Genomic DNA, 20,387 nt, shown 5'->3' with positions numbered 1-20,387 from the left:
TTTAGAGAGGCAAACCAAGGGCATGAACTTGGTTAACGACTAAACTGGGCTCCCTGATACAATGGCTCACAGTGATTACATCTACAGCCCAGTTTTGGAGGGTCCCCTGCACCACAGCACAGTCCTAGGAACACAGCTGGAGGACACACACAGGGGGACGCACATGCATCTCCAGCAGCCTCCTCTCCCCACGCATCCACGCACACGACGACTTCCATCATCCCAAAAGCACACAATCCCTGATGCTTTTCCACCCTTTTATGATTTCGTTTCCTCAAAACATCACTTAAGGAAATTGACATTATGGCTGCCCTTCTATGTGTAGTTTATAAGCAAAGGGATTTTTTCAAAGGGCATCTGTAAAAATACTACTTAAGTTGTGTGAGGAAGATGAACCACTTTACTTTGGTTCTGGCTGGCTTGGACTATCTGTGGTATACTTCGGCTAAGAAACCAAAAATCACGGTCCAATATTCTCCCACCTGTTTCTGCACAGGAAACCGAAATGAGCCACCAAAACGGTGCAGATTTCCTGATCCTACTTTAGAATGAGTTCGAGGAACAAATGATAGGCCAAGCTCCTCTGAGCTTCAACCCCATAGGGCAGTGCAATAAATCACAGTAGTACTGGTAGCTCAGTGCCTTCTGACATGGAATATCTATGTTCTGAAGGGCCCATTCATGTCATTGCCACTAAGACTTGTATTAATTGGAGTCTTTTGGCCTTTTTGCGTTATCAACCCCCACTCCTACCCCCAGTGAACCAGTGAAGGAAAGTTCTGGGCCATACTTCTGAAAGGAGATGGCCATGTAATTCCACTCAGTACAGATTTGGAAACAGACAAGCATCATCCATTAACAAGGGCAGACAATTCAACCATTTGCCTTTGCAGCTCATTGCTCAACTCTCTGGTCATTTTAACTGGTTGTACATTTCCTCTAAATCTTAAAAAAAAAAAAAAAAAAAAACAGAGGGCGAGAGAAAAGAAGAACGGGAAAGACAAAGTCTTGAAAATAGCAATAGCATGGTAATAATGCTGCCTTGAGAAAAGCTCAGCATATAATATTATTACTCTTATGTCCCTGCCTTGGGGACATTGAGGGCACTTTGACAGCCATTATCGTTACAGAAGATACAAGCTAATGCTGGTCGTTCCAGACATAATTTTGCATTTCTCAAAAGAAATACTGTTACGTCCCAGACGTAAATGTGACTGTGTCCTGTCCTTAATGTTCTGTTACAGGTGATTCACATCACGGGCCGGCTACGACTGAGGGTGTCTCTCTCCCACGGGAGGACCGTTCCCAGCCAAATCATGGGTCTTGTGGTTGTGGCTCATGCCCTGCCTCCCCCTACGATCAATGAAGTCAGAATTGACTGCCATATGTTCGTCACTCGAGTAAATATGGACCTCAATATCATTTACTGTGAAAATAGGTACTTTGTTTTTGTTCTCATTTCCTCTGTTGTACGCTACACGTTGGTGAAGGTTGGCGTTTGCAGCGGTCGGAAGGATTTTACTCTCCCAGCGAGGCTCATTAGAAATCCTGATCTTATTTTTAATGGCTGCTTGGACTGACACCAAACATGCTTTTTATTTAAAATCTACATTGCTGTCCTGATTTCCATTAGGGACGACAATGGAATGAATCGGGATACCCAGACATCCATATGCTATAATTAAGACCCATTTTGGCCGAGAACCCAAGGAGAGAGCAGGGCTGAGATGTTCTTGGCAAAATTATGCAGCAAAAGGTATCTCCTGATGCCTCGGCCAGCCCCACTCCCTGACTACTGTCCAGGCCCAGCCTCGGGAGGCTCAGGGTTCACAGAGGTGTTCAGCACATTGCCTCAGCTGCTTGAGGGCTGCTAGAACGCGTCACCACACACCAGGGGGCTTACCCGACAGACATTTCTCTCTCACAGTTCTGGAGACTGGGAGGTCCAAGGTCAAGGTACAAGCTAATGAGGTTCCTAGTGAAAGCCCCCTTCCTGGTTTGCGGCCTGGTAAGCGGCCTTCTTGCTGGTCCCTTCCTCTTCTTATGAGGACACTAATCCCATCATGGGGGCTCCATCCCCAGGACCTCATCTAAACCTAGTTACCTCCCAAAGGCCCCACCTCCTAATACTATGGCATTGGGTGTAAAGGCTTCCATAGATGAATTTGGTGGTGGGAGGGACATATTCAAGCCACAACACATGTGGGGGGAGAAATGAGAATTTGAGGCCCCCAGAGGGAAAAGGATGAAAAAATCTGCAAACCTATTAAATAAAACGTTGTAATCCTGATGTTTGCTATCATAAATTAAAAAAAAAAAAAGACTCATCATATAAACGACTTGGCAGTCCTTCCTTAACACCGAGCTTTGATAAAAGGACTTTTTAACCTCTGGTTTAAAAGTTCATTTTTTCCATTAAGCACAAAGCAAGGGACAAGGAAACGGGACAGTGCCCCCTCAGACCTTTCACCCAGAAATCACCAGCCCATCATCAGACGGATTTGAGGAAGAGAGAATCACGGGGCACAGGAAGAAGAGTGAAGGGGAACCATCCACAAATTGGTCATGGGAAGGAAGCTTCCTTGATACCATCCATCTGCTGGTGCCACAGGCAGAATCATTGAGGCAGTTTTGAGAGGGTGCTTTTGTGGCATGGATTATTGTCAGGCATGAAGGTAGTATATCCTTGGTTCACCAAGCCCTGGTAGTGCCTTCAGAGGCGAAATGCAAGAGCATAATGGTCAAGTAGCTCAGATAATTGACCTTTCCAGGGCCTAGCCAAGAGGAATATAGCCAGCATCTACATTCAGCCCACTGGGAAGTTCTGAGGATATTGAGACCAAGTTAGAAATGCGTACCATTTCTGGTCAGAATTGGATTCAAAGGAAAGAATTCTCCAGGAGAAAAAAAAAAAAACACCCACCTGAGCTATTAGTGTTCCATGGGGGAGAAGATACCATGCACCTATCACTCTTATTGAATAAGTAACTCTAAATCTGTTTTTCAGGTTTTGTTGGCATTTCTTTAAATTGTGATCATTGTGACTGTGTACTTGGCTATGTGTAAGGTATTCTGGAATGGCAAAAGAATATCAGGAAAGACAGCAAAATGATTAGCAAGGATTAGCAAGTAATAATAAAGATAGTTAGCTTTTGTTGAACGCTTAGTACACACTCGGCAATATGCGAAGCTCAGCATATACATCATCTCATTTAAGCTTCAAGACAGTTCTGTGAGATGAGTGTTGCCACCGTCTTCATCACCCTCAGGCCATTTCAGTTTAGAGAGGAAGGGTAAGTGATATGCCCAAGGTCACAATTTGAACTCGAAACGTGCCAGATTTTAAAACCAGGCATTTAGCCACATGTGGGCCTTCCTGCATTACTTGTCACTTTTTTTTTTTTCTAGAGAAGTCAGGCCGATTGCTAAGCAAGCAGTCCAACTAACCAGTGAAGGAGACCTGTCATATCTATGCATCCACTGAAGAACACAGTCCTAGTGCACAAAGCTGTGTATCCTGATTAAAAATATAGAATACTGGAGATGAAGCTCCAACCCAGGGAGGCAGATAGAAAGTCTGATGCTACCTGTGGCTTTACATCTTTGAAAACCTATGTTGGGCTCCCTTGATTTACATTTTACTACCATTACTCCCTCCGAAAAACAGAGCCTCATCTTATTTACCTACTCCTGATGATTGTCCTATCCCAAAACCCTCACTTAATTTTCATTCCTGTGATCAAAGATTGATTAATTCTACTTCATGGACCTGAGTGCCTTATGGTGCCACTCCAATAATTGAGATCATTTTCTGTGACCCACTTTAAGCCTTTTTTCTTCCCTTAAAAAAAAATTGTTTTCCACAACCCCTCATTAGCCAATACAATACGGCATTAATTCTCAACTGATGATATAAATTATTTTAAAAGGACCTGTGTTAAAAGTAACTGCTTATTTGACCTGAGGAGACAGCATACCTTATGTGCCAGCCACTGTGCTATGTTCATTTCATTTCATTCATTAATCCCCTGGCCAATCTGTTAAATTGCTTTTATACATAAGGAAACTGAGGCTCAGAGTACAAGGTACCATCAGGATTCTGATCCTGATATAGGTTCATCACACTGGTCTGGGGCTTTCTATACATATATTAAGAGGTCTCTGGACACCAAGCTGGTCACATTCGCCACAGTCACTGGCTCTGGTACATAGAAGTGCTTCAAATATTTTGAAGGATTTCATTCCAATAAAGCATAAACTAAAGAACATCTTCCCTAAAGTATGGCTGGCTTTTCCCCAGGGTTTATTGGTTAATTAGGGAACTGCTACTAGCAACTCAAGCCCTCTTCTGAACTCTAGAGACCACTCTTCTCCCCTGCATTCCCTAGGACGGCCGCACACAGAACTGACATCAGATGCTTTCAGAGGAGCTGGCAAATTTCAGAAACACCAATGAGGGCCTTTTAATGACATCCTTGTTCACCCATTTATAGAAAAGGGGTATAAACAGAGCTTGGAAAGGTGCTAATGGTTTTAGGAAAACACCAACTAATAATCTGCCTTGCTACCAGAAAACCATGGGGTTATAAAGCTCTTCATACTGCCCCCATTTTGTCTCGTCTTACCAAGAATTCTAGTTTGGCCAAAAATCTTATTTAATATTAGACATTGAGAAATCCACTCACTGGGTAGTACATTTTAATTGTATTCCCCATTATTCTGGTTTGGTTTTGTTCCTTATTTCCCTGCCTTGGAGGTCAGCTTGAACTCTCCAGCAGTGATCTCAGAGGTTTCTTAAATATGTTCTTTCTAAAGACTCACTTCCTGTTTGGCTCTGTCATAAGCCATAAACCATAAAAAGCACAGAGACAGTAAAGAGAATAAACAAAAGATATGTTCCGTTTTGGACTGCCCAAAACCAATCTGTACCTGGACAGGGAGGAGGATAATAAGCATTTTGACGTCTTTGTGTAAATCAGGGCAGATTCCACCCCCCCCCAACATGTTTTCCAATTTCTGTTCTATTTTTCTGTGCTCCTGCCTGAGGACATTGACGTGTGCACAATCAATGACACGGGCTTACACACACGTACTGTCAAGCACAAGCCTGGAAGAGCTGCTGAAATGGTTTAAAAGTTTCTGTGTGGAATCCACCACAAAGTACCAGTTAAAAGGGCCAGGAGTGAAAGCTGAGCTCCCAAATGACTGAGGCTGAAAAAGATAATACCCCCAGGCATCTGTATGTCTCAGCATTTAAATTATATCCCTTGAATGCCAATTTGGACTTTGTGCCAAGAAGCAGTTGAAGCCCTTTTTCATGGAAATACCCAATAGAAGACCAATCTGTTTAAATGAAAGGTGTCTCTAATCATTTGGTATCACCATAACATGTTTTTATTTTATTATGTAACCTTGAATTATCTTGGCCTCTAATGAGGATCTTGTATTGTTACTGATTCTCAATAATTTCATGGAATTATGTTGTCCAAATGTGCCTTCTGATGCCAAAAAAAAAAAAAGAAAGAAACGAAAAACCTGTCTCATTATTTAAACACAGTTGCTTGATCTAGCACATTTCCCTACTTTTGGAAAAGTCCGACATCCTTTAAGGAAATCATCTTATCTGTAAAGGGCTTCCTTTCCCTCAGGGTGCCACCTCTCCCAGGTACCCTGGTATAATGAAAACCGTAGGCAGATTCGTTTCTAAATCATTGAACAATTTCTGTATTTCCTCCCCTTCTGAATTCCAGCCTGTGTTCCTCTCTCCGCAGGATTAGTGATTATATGGACCTGACCCCTGTAGACATTGTAGGGAAGAGATGCTATCACTTCATCCACGCCGAAGATGTTGAGGGCATCAGACACAGTCACCTAGACTGTAAGTACCTCTTGTGTGTGGGGACAGCCTGGCTGGGGTCATCTTTCTCTCTCTCTATCTCTCTCTCTCTCTCTCTTCTCTCTGCTGTCTGTTTGGTTTTGGTGCTGATTTCTCCCTGAGATGACTGTCAGCATGCAGGGGAGGAAAAGTGAGACATAAATCACTTCAACTTGTGTTGGAATTGGATTGCAAGTTGGAACTCAGGCCCAGAGAAGTTGCTGGATTTTTAGGCCCTCACATGGGATGTTGTGGTCTCTTGTGCTCTCTCTCCCATGAAGTGAAGGGGGAACCTTTGTCTTAAGTGCTTTCTTGACCCTTTCATTTTCTAGAGAGTGAGTTCCACTCTGAAATTAGTGGTCTCTGTTGCAAAATATATGTGGGAGAAGACAAGTTCAGACAGACCAGAGCCTATAGCAATTCCTACTTGACTGACCACACAACCGGGGCAAGGAGGAAGCCAGACCACAGGGGCAGAGCACATCGTGTGGACACGGCAGCTCTTAAAGGCAGTGTCTTTTCACTGTTATTTCTAGACAGAGGGTTATTCAGGGGGACAGATACCTCCATCTCCTGACTCCCAGGAGAGAGGAACTCATCTCAGCATTTTGAGTCGATTCCCAGCTCCTGATTCACAAGTTTAACCTCCAAGGCATCTTTTTTTTGGCATTTAAAGAAAGGAAGACCAGCAGTGTTCTGCCCAGGTCCAAGCAGAAGCCCCCACACTAGTGTCCCATGCAGTTTCCCTCATCAAACTTGGTGGGCCGTTTCCACCGTGTGTGGAAGGGCTCTGACAATCCCCTGAGACATGAGACATGGTCTGCAGAACCTCTGAGGAAGAGCCTGCCCCTTTTCCAACCAGAAATCCTTTTTATGAACAATCACCAGACTCTTCCTCAAAGACGAGGGCCCGACAAGCTCATCTTCCTAGATGGTTCTAAACCTAGTCCTGAACTCTGGTTTTAAATACATGCAGGGTGCCACAAATGAGATAGGATGGCTTGACGATCATGTTTTCCTGGTGGCCCTTCAGTCTACTTCCTCTCCCCTTTCCTGGCGTGGCTGAGGAGAGCCGGCTCAGGTCTTTCCTGCTCTTCGCAGTTGTTTGCTCGTTTTAAACTCACATCTTCCAAAGCATAATGGCGGGACGGTAAGCCAGCCAGAGTCTCAAAGTGTGAGCATCTCGTACTGTTTTTTACACCTGCATTAGCAACACGGACATGGGACCTAGTTCAGTGTCAGGTTTTGTACATATCATGTCTCTGGGAAAAGCCTGCCTGCGAGGCCGCTCTCCAGCAAATTCTGCTCCCGACACTGAGCGCGTGCCTTGGTATTGCACACCAGGGATTTAGGGAACACACTTGTTGCTAAGAATGAATGGGTGTTGTACATCGCAGAAGCAGATGGCTCTTCAATTAATTGGGGGAAAAAAATGATGCTGTTTTCTGAAAAGAAACATCAGGTTCTTTGTAGCTGGGAATTTAGAGAAGATGGAGAAAAATCAAGATCTTTGGATGAAGCTCTGAATGTATTTGTAGACCAATGTATGCCAGAGATCCAGACTTTAAGAATGAATATATTGTTTTTAGGACGCTGTCATGGACCATGTGTGTGGGGAGAGAAGGGTGCTTTTTCATTTTGGAATCTTAATTGAGGTCTAACTTCAGAAACCTGGTGCTGACAAAAAAGAACTATGTCATCCTCAGTTATTATTTGGAAAACGTCATGCTATCTCTCTGGGATTTGATTTACAGCTTGAAGAAACACAATTCCTCAGGAACAGTGAGCTAGGGCAGTTCATTTCTTCCCATGAAGCAAAGGTCTCCAACAAATATGTTTGATGCCATTCTTTCCGATCTACTTTTATCTCATTTTCAGTAACCAGAATAATTTGAGAGGGCTGAAAATCAACTCTGCCATTCACTATTGTGCTAGTCCCCTAATTTTGCTGGTATCTTGCCAACTAATAAACAGAGAAGGTATGCTTTTAAATTCTGTGATTTTTTTCATTACTTGATATTGACATACTGGCTATTGCTTTATGATTTAGCCTACTAACAATGATTGAGTTCACTCTTTCAACTCATACACACGACTTCTAATTTTAAGTTCTTTTAATAACCTCAAACACAAGAAAAACAAATAAAATGAGCTGATAATTCTGCACAGTAAAATACACTTCACATATTTAGCTATCATGCTGTGGAATAACTCCACAATGTCAAGTAGCACACAATTAGTAAAACTGTAGGGGGAGGAAAAGGAGTGTTTTGATCCTGAAGAATTTTGATCCTAATCAGATTGAAATTTCAACGTTCTTGTAGTGCTTAATATCTTCAATCACACACACACACAAAAAAAAAATCAAACTGATGCCAATGTCAGGTTTTGCATTCTGTGACTGAAATAAAATGCTAAAATATACAAATGCATCTCGCTTTGTACAATAAACATTAACATCATTATAAAGTAAGATTGAGTCTAAAATTGTGTGATGGAATGTCTGATGTTTACCTAATTCTCAAACCAAAGCCAGCCCAGTAACAAAATGACAGAGCATGTAATAAGTCTTGGTTGTGTAAACACTGGAAGAAAAGGCAAAAAGCCAGCACAGCATCTTGCTTGTCCAAAGCCCTAGGCTATTACTGAAGGATGCCTCAACTGTACCTTCTTGGCAGAAGAAGGTCATGGTGACAGAGAATCAGCTCAAGAGTAAGACAGAATTCTAAAACAAAGGGATGGTTAAAAAATAAACCGCATTAACTATTTAGCTTTTCTTCCTAGAGCTATTGGCACAACTCCTGTGCCTGTGCATGAAAGACAGGTTTTAGCCCATCTGATAATATTTCTGATATTTTGATATCTGTCTTATGTTCCAGTTTATGGATAAAACTTAAAAAAAAAGACTCCATAGTCTTTGATAACTCAAAATTCTATCTTTATCACTTATATCTTTTTCCTAGCATAGGCATCTGTAAATCCGTAGATGAACTTGTCTCTAGAATAAGAAAAGTAAAAGGGAATCTCAGCTGCATCAGGAACTGGCAACCTCCATCAGTTGAACCAAGAACTTTGGACCATTCACTCTCCCACTAAGTTAACATGAGACGCCTGATAGTACACTGGCTTTCAACATAAAGAATCACTAAGAATCGCATTATCTATACCAACATGGTGGGTGAGTGAAATTATACTGGGATTCTAAGACCAAGGGGGTTGTAGGACCTCTTCTTTCACACTGTGACCAAAGACCTCTCTGATTTTTTTCTCCTTATGCTACCTCACTGGAGTCATTGAACCCAATTTCACTGATTCTCCAGGGCAAATTGACACAATCAACATTTCGAGGTTTGAATTTTAAACTACTCATGTAAGCAATTATTTGAGCATCTTTGCCTAGCAGTCTCCAGTTCTCCATTGCTCGGGAGGTACCGATCTCCAGCTGACTGATCAGGTCTCCCTTGAGTCCGACGCCCCGGTTAGCTGGAGCACAGGAGAGCAGCGCCACCATCTACTACTCTACCTCTGCCGCCAGCCCAAATACAGACGGGCAAGCCACGAATGCTAAACCAAATGGAGAAACAGGTTTTGCATTTCTCGTTTGTCCCTTTTAATCCAACCTTTTGTCTGTAGAAGTTGCTGGATTTGTCTTAAGATATCCCCAGGGTCCTTTCCGGGTCAAATGAGCAACTCTCTCAAACCTAGAAAGAGTGGTGGAGGGAAACTTCTCTTCCCTCTATGATGTGCTCCACTAGCAAGGCTTGAGGCTCTGCAGCTGTGGGACGTTAGTGAAAAGGAGCCAGAAAGGATAGAAGTGGTAGCGGTTCTCCCCTCCTAGGATGCTACCCAGGATGAGGAAACTCTGGAAGAGTTCTTTCACCAAGAAAGAAGGACTTCCAGCTTGTCTGTGAGAGCCTATAGAGAAAGCATGGCCCACCCGATATATTTGGGGGAGCATTTAAAAAAAAATACAGTAGCCTCGGTCTTTATTTCTTAATTACAAAATTTTATCCTTCTTGACAAAAGTCATGCACAGCTACCTGGAAGAATGCATTGCATGCTGTTTTGCATCAATAACCCCTACGCTTCCCTCCTGAAGGCGTCTCATCACCAAATGCAAGCCGACTGCTTAATGCAGGACTAATTAGTATATCCCCTTCCAGTCTGCAGGCCCTCCATTGTAATTCCTTCCCAGCTCATTTTTTTCCACAACCGAGCATCAATCAAAGTAAGTGCCCTGCCTGCCTCGGAAACACAAGATGTCCTCCATGCATTTGTCATCTGCCACACAAACAAAGGGGGAATTTAATTGTTGATCTGGGTATGCAGCCACCGCACACAGTAAAGGAAGCTGCAGTGTGGGGAGAGAGGACGGCGCAAAGTTTGGTGGGTGGGCCAAGTACAGACAGCACAGAAGACTTCTTTCTATTCTCTGATCTTAGCCTTCTTCGGAGCGGGGCCTTCGGGGATTTGGCTGCGACCTGATCATTGGCTGGACCTTTTCCCAAAGCAAATGAGCTTTTCCTCTTCTTCCATATGAATATGAAAATGCCCCTGAAAGATGATGTGTGTTACAGCTACCACGTCAGATTGTTTTCAGAAGCCAAGTCAGTCTGCATCATGTGCCTCTCCATTAACCAAGACGGATTGTCACATGGAGACAAAATAAAGTCAGGGCTTTATGCAGAAGTGAATTACCGGTATTATTTTACTTCTTTTTTTTTTTTTTTTTTTCCTTCTTTTCAGGAAAGTACCGATTTTGGCTTTTCAGGTCCAAAAGCAGGCAGATAGAGAACAGAGACCAAGAAGGGCCTAACTCTCAGCTGAGTGTCCTTGCTCCCCTGCATTACAGAAATGCCTACCCCCAGCTTAGTGAGTCCAGATCTGTGATTAACAAGATCTCTAGCAGACTCCCATTCAGGTTAATGTTTGAGGACTGACTATACTAGAATGTCAAAAGCACTCTTGTACATGAAGTAAAAGTAAATACAGACTGATTAATAATCTTTTTTAAAGATTTTATTTATTTATTCATGAGAGACACATATATATATAGAGAGAGAGAGGCAGAGACACAACACAGGCAGAGGGAGAAGCAGGCTCCATGCAGGGAGCCCGACGTGGGACTCGATCCTGGGTCTCCAGAATCAGGCCCTGGGCTGAAGGCGGAGCTAAATCTTAAGGGCTTCATTTTCCCCTCCAGTTGGTTGAATTTTGTGAATATTAGTAAAGTACAAGTAGCGACTTGGCTCTGAGGGTATCTCAGTCAGGGTTCAAATGAAACGAGTACATAACTACTTGATAAAGAGATGAACTTCTTTACAAAGGTGTAAACTTTTGAACATCAGTGGAGAAAGCTAATAGAGTATAAACAGAAATGATAGTCAACTTGTAGGCAAAAGGAGGTGTTTTGGTTTTTCTTCCCCAGGTTAATCTTTTTCCAAGTACTTGTTGTATGTGTGAATACAAACAGTAACGTTTTCCCTGTTCAAATTCATCTAACATCTGTGAGTACTTACTATATACAAAGCTTTGTGGTATTGCAATAAGGTTTCCAAAATAACTAAGGTGTGGTCTCTACCTTCCAGCAGCTTACATACTAGTAGGGAAGATAGCACAAAAACAGCCAATTTTGAAAACGTAGTATAAAATAAGGACTATTGAGATGTATGAACAAAACACAGAACCCCTGAGATGGGGGGTCAGGGAGGAGGGCAGGGCAACAAGGGAGGATGAGAAGTCCCAGAGACAGCACATCTGCCCTGGAACTTGAAAGAGGATGGCAAGAAGCCAAGGTGGCAGGAGGTGGGCAGAGGTGCAGGGTCAGGGACATTCCAGGCTTAGAAGAGCATAAAAGGACACAGAATACAACAGCACACAATCTTTCCTCGCTGCCCAGGAAGTAAGCTGGAACTTCGGTAGGACAGAGATATATTCTAAAACAATCCTAACGTTGATCCCTGGGCTTTTCCTTATTACTATTTCAATCCGTAGCTGCTTTTATTATCATAAAACGGAACATCTAATATCTGAGAGAAACTAACCCATTGCTCTTATAAAACATGCTCAAAAAAAAATACTTCTAAGACTTCCACTTTAACCTAAATCAAACTAAATAAAATCAGTTCCATCATTTCTTGTACATTATACAAGATTAAGAACAAAATGCTGTTTTATGTTTTGTAACTACTTTCCTTAAAATGTTGATTTACTGATACCTTGTGTTCTTGTGTTCTTTCAAAAAAAAAAAAAAAACCTCAGACTTCCTTGTTTAATACAAATGAGTGGCATAGGGATTTAATTTGTGTATGTGTTTAGCATACAATGATTTTTCCATAAATTTTGTGTTAACTAAGGATCAGGTCACTTGAACCTCTTGATGAACTCCGCATCCCCTCTGGCTTCCTAGAATTTTTGGCGGGGCACATCGACTAGAATGCATCCCGTTACTGAGTAACAGAAAACCCAAGCAAAAATGACTTAAACTTTCTCTGTAATCATCTTTCCTTTCTCTTCATGATCAAAACAGAGCTGTAGCACTGCCCATCACCAGTTCCTCACAAGACAATGCCCAAAGTCAGGAAAGGGTCAGTCACTATTTTGTGTTCATTTTGGAAAGAAAATGCTCATACAGGCCCTCCAGTAGAGAGAAGCCCCCCTATATCTCATTGTCCAGCATTTCATCAAGTGCCCAAGCCTAAGCCACACACTGGATGCAGTTACCATGACTGGCTTCAACAATCAAGGCTTGTCCCCCGTTGGGACTTGGGAAAGTTGCCTTATCCAGGAACAAGCGATAGAAGAGCTGCACAATACACAACATGCTGACTGCAGCTCACACTGCTGCAGGATCTGTAGGAAAGTTGTTGCGAGTCAGTCCGAAGAGTTCACAAGAAGCACATTTTCTTCTTCTATCTTTCTTTTCCCTTATTATTTTACCTCGCATGAGAAGATGAATGTTAGCTGAACCTACTTGTGGTCATTGTTTCATAATATATGTAAGCTGAGCCACTGCCACGCTGTGTGTTTAAACTCACACAGTGATGTATGTCAATTATTTCTAAATAAAACTGAAAAAAAAAGGAGTAGCTGCTCAGTGGACAACCAACAGTGACTGCTACATGGGAGAATCTGACACATTTTCACAACAAAGTATCTGGGTTTCTGAAAATCTACACAACAGGTGAACAAATGACATTTACCTGGGCTCCTTTAAGTATTGCTGATTTTGCCAAATATGCGTTCTCTATACCTATGCCTCACCCACCTATGTATTTCTTGTTAAAGAGGTTTAGTGGACTTCATAAAATGACCTCGTCCAGAAACACAGGGTTCACGAGAGACATAAAGTAAATCTGAGGCAAAGATCCAACCTTATCCTTCTACCCTGTTTTAGTTCTCCCTACATTCTAGCTTAACCGTGCCCAACACTTCATTTTTAAAAGGAGGTGACGAATTCCCCCAGGCCAGGTCAGACCCCTGTGCTTTCAGACCCTCATCCCACTTCCCTTCCCGTAAGAGTTATCACGTTTACAAGTTTCTCAGTGAAGATGATTAAGTATCTGTCTCCCATAGAAAGGCAAATCGAGGTAAGTCCTATATTTTCAGAATGAAGAAAACTTCTCCAATGGTTCTCAACGAGAGAGACCTCCCCGTGGGTCTCACTGTCCGGTGTTCCACCACTTTCCAAACCTAAAGCAATCACTGGTAAGGGAGTGGAATTACCATGACCAATACTAATAAAGGGACAGGCCCACGACCAATTTTTGTGGACTTTGAGATCCCTGGTGCCTGGCACAGAGTCAGTAGGCACTCAAAAGAATATCCATTGAATGAGTGGATAAATCCACCATTTCCCTCATTTCCTCACCATAAATTTTTCTTAATTCCCTGCTGAAGAGTTCACGGCTTCCCTTATATGGCAAATCCCGTCCCCACCCCCCCACCACCACCACCAAAAAAAAAAAAAAAAAAAGCATAAGGGCTAAGAAATACCTGTCCTTAAGTATTTTAGGTCAAGAAGGGCACGAATGAGTGGCACAGAAACTCTGGCTGAATTGAAACAGTTTGAAAAAAATCTGAGATCTCGGACATCACTCCTGCCAACCATCACTGATTTTTTCCTGTCCTAGAACATGATACCATCAGTGTTCAAAAGCCTTGGTCTCCCATTCAGTACATTATCATGAAGAAAAGAGGAATTTATTTTTTAAACTTAACAAATTGACATTTCCTAAATCAATGAAAAGTTTTCTGCATGATTCAATATTAACAGTTAATAAAAATCTATCCATTGGCAGTGGTATAGGAAAAAACCTCTTCTGAGGTGATAAATCACACAGATAGCAATTCAAGCAGGGCCTGTCATTAGTGTATTAGGGGGAAAATCCATAGATGATGCATAGTCATTCACAGACCATCCACAGGTCTTCTGTCCTCAAGCTCGTAACTCACGTTAAGTATCAAATATCATTAAACTTTACCAAATATTGCTCGGCACATAGACTCACAAAAAAAAAACAAAAAACCAATTTGTGGATGCCCGCTATTTAAGACATCTAGCTCACTAATTGCAAAATCTATAGGAAAGTCTGCACAGCATCAAAGCCTTGGTTGATCCTATGAGCAGTTCTAAATGAAAAACCGTCTCGACTGCAAGTAAATAAAGCACTTAATGCACAGCTTCTGCCTCTAATGCTCTTTCTCCTGTGGGTTTTGAAAATGACCTTCCTGTAAGCATCAAGGACTATAACTTTTAGATAAAGAAACTTGTTCCTATTTTAAGTCTATGTCAGGTTCATTCGCCTATAGCCCACAGTTTTTCAAAAGCAGAGGAAAAAGTAATCCAGAATTAAAAAAAAAAAAAAAAAAAAGTCCTGTTTCCAGAATGAAGTTCCCTGTCAGCCTGCCTTGGGCCTTAGGTGGAGAAGCAGAGATTAAAGAGTCAGTATTCTTTTTCATGTTTCATCTGCCAGTTTTGTGAATGTAGAAAGGAAACCAGTGGCTACAGCTAAGCACCCAACTGTGGTATTAAGTAGAAAGGTGTGATTCTAGCGCACACACACCCCCCCTCACTTGCACACTCTCCACATTAGTGAATTCAGAAATAATATTCGAGTTCCTGAGAGAAGGCACCCCCCTCTCCATTCTCTGCAGCCAGTGGTGAAGGTACCTCCCGGACGGGTGAATGGCGCCGCAGATGCGTCCTCCTATCGCAGTGACGATAATGAAGCTCTTTGTTCAGCTGTGTGAATGTGAAGTGTGCAATCTCCGATGATCTCACCATTTCCTATTTATTCTATACTTACCTGAATACGCCAAGTATTGCAGCTTTTTAATGCATATGCAAGCCACTAAAATGTCCTTTTGTGAGACACTTCGCTAAAAGGCCGCTTTTGATGCGTGTTCTTCATCTCCTCTCCAAACTGAATTAGACTGCTTCCTTCTTTTTAAGACACAAGCAACTCACTATTTAGATTCTTTGGCTTTGATTTGGTAGAACAGCCCAACAGGAAGAGACCATGTTCTCTTTTTTTCTCCATATTTCTGAAGGCAAACTTGTACTGATTTGTTTTGATTTACTAACAGAATTATGTTCCTGCCACAGACACAGGCTTCCTTTATGTCCTCTCAATCATCGGTCTATTTCTGGGGACAGAGTTTTCCCGAGGAAAACTGAAATCCCTCTGTTGGTGGCTGTGTGCAGAGCCACGGATGTGTGCCTGGCCGAGAGCTCCCGGGGGCTGGGGGGAGAGGAGCTCCCCTCTAGGCTGAGCGCTCCTTGTACGCCAGCCACCGCTAAGCTCAAACCAAGAGACCAGGTGACATTTTTTAAAGATATTCAAGAAAACTGAACACCCAGTCTTTCGTGGGGCAAGTGTGTATTTGACATAATGGGCCGGGTCACGTGTCCTAAAAAAATCGGAACTTCCCTGCAGTTTTCTTTTAAGTGAAGCGTATGGGTCACGCCCTTCGCAATCAGGGGTGGGTGGGATCAAACAGCCCCGAACTGTCAAACCAGCAGCACTGGAGCGGTTGGGCCAGGAGCGTTTACATCTCCTTGTTCTATTCTTCTCACAAGCGTGGGGCCACCCTGTCCTCGAAAGAGCACAGCCTGCAACTCAAAGGCAGCCTTAGCTTGGAACGTGGGGTGGCGCTGAGGGCAGCTACTTGGTTCCCCTTGGAGCAAGAGCAGCCGAGAGCAACTGGTCCCACCCTAGACTTCCAGCGAGAGGACCAAGTTCTCCCGGGGTAGCAGAGGTGCTCAGAATTACACCTGGGACCATTCGAGATTATAAGTGAACCTGGGAAAAACGTACCCATCCTCTCCATATCTCCTTGAGTGCCCTGTAAAATCTCAGTAAAGGCCCCTCCGATGTTGCGAGATCCCTGAATGAAAACGAATTCCTATGGTACAACTTGAAAGACACAATTCTAGAGATGTTATGATATGATGGGTGAATCCAGTGAGGGGAACACGGGCTGCTCTGCCCGAAGTTTCAGACACCAAAAAGTAAACTTTGAGATAAATCAAAGAGAAGATGCCAGGTTTCATGATAAAAGTACTCACACCATATCCCGGTACAGAGCTAAACATATGACCCGCATATAAATTTTCTTTCTCTCTGCTTCCTCTCTTTTTAGTTTGAGCACACTGTTATGAACTTCCTCTGCAGCTCATTGGTTTGATGACTCTGTCTCTTTTCAAGGGACAATTAGCTATTTTTTAAGGACTTCCATATCAAGTAACTCACATCGTGCCTTTTTCAGAGTTTCCCCACAAAAGAGATTTTAGGAAATAGCCTGGCACAATCATTCTCTCATTTTTCCCCAATATCGAAAGCTAAAACTCACAAATAAAAAACAACAGCCACTGGATTAAAGAGAATTGAAAAAGTTCTTGTGTTTTTTCAAGTTGTCTAATTTATTACAAACTAAAAATCTCTTTCAAACTGGCACCAAGGTGGCTTTTCTTCTTGAGCTGATTAGGACCACATGAGCTCAGGAAAAGCTGTCAGATCCTGCCTCTGGCGCAGCTGGAATGATCCAACTGATTTGCCAGTATGATTTTTTTTTTTTTTTAAAGAAAGAAGCTTCATCCCCAAGTCATAAGTGTATATTCTGGAGCCCCAAGCAAAAATTATTCCTGTTCATTCTAAAAGAAGCAAAATTCCATTGTGACTCCTTTTTATGGGACCTCCCAGAAAACCAATACAACCAGGGCAGTATTTGAGTGACCATTTCCCGCTGTAGTAGGAGCTAACTCAGTGCCTTCTCTCTCCCTGTCTGGCTTGCCACTGACACATGGAGGTCTCCTTCAGGAAGTCCTCAGGGAATCACCATGATGTAGGTCCAGGCTGGAAGGTGTCTTTACCTCTTCCGAACCACTTTCAGTCTGGCCCCGGGGCAAATGAATGTTGTAGGTGAAACTTGTTTTCTCCCAACTGACCACAATGGGCTCCCAGATCTGTTTGTGGCATTGACCACAGCAAGCTAAGGCATTCAAGTAGCTGCCTGACCCCCCAAGGAGTCTGGGGGGGGGCTCCCGTTCCTTGGGGGTCCTTCCACAATACTTCCTCATGTGGCCACCTGCCAAGCCTGCCTCTCCCAAGTAGGTCTGCTCTCTTTGCTAGATGGCCTTTGGCCGGGGATGAGGAAGGCTGCACTCCTGGCCACGCTAAATTCGTATTTCTTCTTGGGAAACAGAGTCCTGTAGCCTTAGCTCCAGGAGACAAGGCCACATTCTGAGTCTTTCAGCCCCTTTCACTGCACGTAGGCGGAGCTCACTGGGGAGGGAGATGCTTTGCTGGCTGTACATATCAGAATCAATCGAGATTTTGTTTCTCTCTTTGTTTAGAAGTAAGAGAAAGTATTATAAGGAATGGGGGTGGGGGGATCTTTACATTGATTCTACAAATTCTAATTTAACTTTGGAATTCCTTTCTCACTTTGCCCCTTTCTGTGCACTCCACCCTGGAGATAACGTTTTCACTTTGCCTACCTACCTATGGTCAAAGTCCGGTCCGGAATCCCCAGCCGGCCTGGGCCGATGTCAACTACTATCTCAGTGTTTTCTTCATGTGGGATTTTGAAAAGGGGTCTCTCGGTCTCCTTGCCCTTGTTAAAAAGTACCAGATCCATCTGAAATTATTCCTTACTCCAGACACACAGCAGATAGGATTAGACACCAACCGCTGACTGGGGTGCTGTCAGTTTCTCTGTGTGAAGATAGTGGGCAGAACTTCATAACCCGTCATTCCTCTATTAATAGTTAACCAGGTTGAGAGGATTTGAATAAAAGCACATCTTGTTGCATGCAACAACGGTTTGACAGAAGAGCTGTGTGGCAGAGTGAGTATTTTACTGCTTTCAGCCTCACCACGCAGTTTTGTAGCCTGGGAACCCATGCATGCAGAATGGCACAACTTACAATCGCCGACAAAAGGAGAGTACAATGCTACCTGTGGAGCCTCGCCACCGAGAGAGGATGACAGTTCCGGCCCTTAAAAATACCCTAAACTGTTGAATGGCCTCAGAGTAGAGCATGCCCCTATTTGAAGCGCTCATCAAAGCGAATCTTTCTCGAGCAACTGTGAAGACATAATTATTAAATTTAACGAGCATCCTTTTGGTGCATTGTGAGGAAAAGGAAGAATAGGAGGAAAGCATCGGTGCTTCTGTGTTTACGGACAGAGGACGTGGAGGGAGATTTGTGATCACTTTTAGAGCCGGGAAGAGCAGCTCAGACACGACGGGATGAGCTTCAGCGGCCTCAAAATGCGGCTCTTCTCCAAAGTGACTTCCTTTTACCCATCCAACCCCCCCCCAAAAAAAAAAATCAAAATGTACTTCATGAAACTATTGTATATGAAGCACTTATTAGCCGTAATTAAATGGACAATATGAATTTACTACGTCTTTAGGACTCTGGCTTGTTCTGGTTTAGAGCAAGATGATTAATGCAAATACATATTACTTGAGATAACCATTTAGCAGCTAATTTAGCCAAATTTATTACAGCAGTTAGAGGTTTTTCATTTTAGCAGACGGAGACAAGGACATGCCAAAAAGTGGGCAACGTGGACGAGTGCACACTGCCCTCTAGTGGCCAACCAGCCGGCGCGCTTTCGGGGGCGTGGAGTCCCTGCGATCCCCAGCCAAGTAATAACCGCAGGTTTTTCACATTTCCGGCATCCTTTTAAACCATTCCTTTCCATAGCACTTTATTTCAGGGGATGATTTACTGCCCTTTCCCCTTTTACTAGCTCAGGAGTACCCAGATACAAATCAAATCAATTTCAACTTGGCAAGATTTTGGTTAAAGTATCATTTTTAACATCTGCATTTTAAAGCTCTCCTTCAGTGGGTATTTAATGGCACCGTTTCACATTACTGATTGTTTTTACTTGTTCCTTCATTTGGGGCCATATTTCAGAGCGTGTGTGGAGCTGTCACTCTGTTTGGCTCTAGCCAAGTCAATTCCGTGCCTCCCTTAGGCCAGGGTCTCTCCCTGACTTGGTCGGGGGATTTATTTTGTTCCAACAGTCAGTAAAGTCTCACCAGACTTTCCCCTGCTTGACCAATGTAAATTTTGCTCATACGCGGACTATAAATTCTGTTAGACAAGATCAAAAGGAACAGATGTAGGAGGACACTGGTTGATACTGCTTGCGCTGAGGTGAAATGATCAAAGACAGGGTAAAGCATCTTCGGAACCATTCAAATATCTGGGATCTCAAAGAGATCTACCTCGCAGCTATGAATAAATCACATACAGATTTTCCTTTGTTAGCGTCTGACGTCAAACCCATTGACAATATCCACACCACATTAGGTATTCTGTGAGCCAACAAGATTTGTAGTCCTTTTATTCTTCCTTTCACACCATGGCTGCCCAAAACGGAATAAAGTCTTGCTACAAATGCTAGTAACCCTCGCTCCACTGAATTGTTGCTTTTATTTGTCCTACTAATGGCATTCTACACCAAGCATACAGAAGGGCACCCCTGGCTTAGTGTGGTGTGGGACCCCCCCCCTTCAAAGCTTGCCGTCTTACCGAGATGATAATCATTTGGTCCCCATCTTAATACACAATGCCTTCTGTTTTGTTCTTTTTCCCCCAGTGCTGAATAAGGGCCAGTGTGTGACGAAGTACTATCGTTGGATGCAGAAGAACGGAGGATATATTTGGATACAGTCTAGTGCCACCATAGCTATTAATGCCAAGAACGCAAATGAGAAGAATATCATCTGGGTGAATTATCTTCTTAGGTATATTTTCTAATTCTTTCTCATTTCTGTGTCAGTTATAAAATATGCAGCCCATGGTTAATAGCTGACATGTCTTATTATCTTTTGGCAGTATCTGGTGTGGAAATATGTGGAAATTCTGCCTTTCCTTCCACAAGATTCAAAGAAATATGGAAAGATCAGAGCAATGTTGGAGGGGACTTCCAGGGCAGACTCACAACATTTTTAGTAATTCTTGGTCTGTCAACATTTGGGCAGCTCT

The 20,387-nt window shown here is 43.0% G+C and overlaps 1 protein-coding gene across 2 annotated transcripts in view; it reads left to right on the top strand.

Annotated features, from left to right (window-relative positions):
- Window positions 1-20,387, top strand: part of NPAS3 (neuronal PAS domain protein 3) — an 841,608-nt gene that overhangs the window by 811,557 nt on the left and 9,664 nt on the right. For both annotated transcript variants that reach the window (XM_055309019.1, XM_055309018.1), the window contains 3 exons: window positions 1,245-1,438; window positions 5,772-5,878; window positions 19,999-20,146. In XM_055309019.1, coding sequence (XP_055164994.1) covers window positions 1,245-1,438; window positions 5,772-5,878; window positions 19,999-20,146 — 449 coding nt within the window. The remainder of the gene's footprint in view (window positions 1-1,244; window positions 1,439-5,771; window positions 5,879-19,998; window positions 20,147-20,387) is intronic.

The sequence above is a fragment of the Nyctereutes procyonoides genome, unplaced genomic scaffold, assembly GCF_905146905.1.
Source record: "Nyctereutes procyonoides isolate TBG_1078 unplaced genomic scaffold, NYPRO_anot_genome, whole genome shotgun sequence".
Lineage (NCBI taxonomy): Eukaryota > Metazoa > Chordata > Mammalia > Carnivora > Canidae > Nyctereutes > Nyctereutes procyonoides.
Note: the sequence above shows the minus strand (reverse complement) of the source record. Positions and strands in the feature narration are given on the sequence as shown.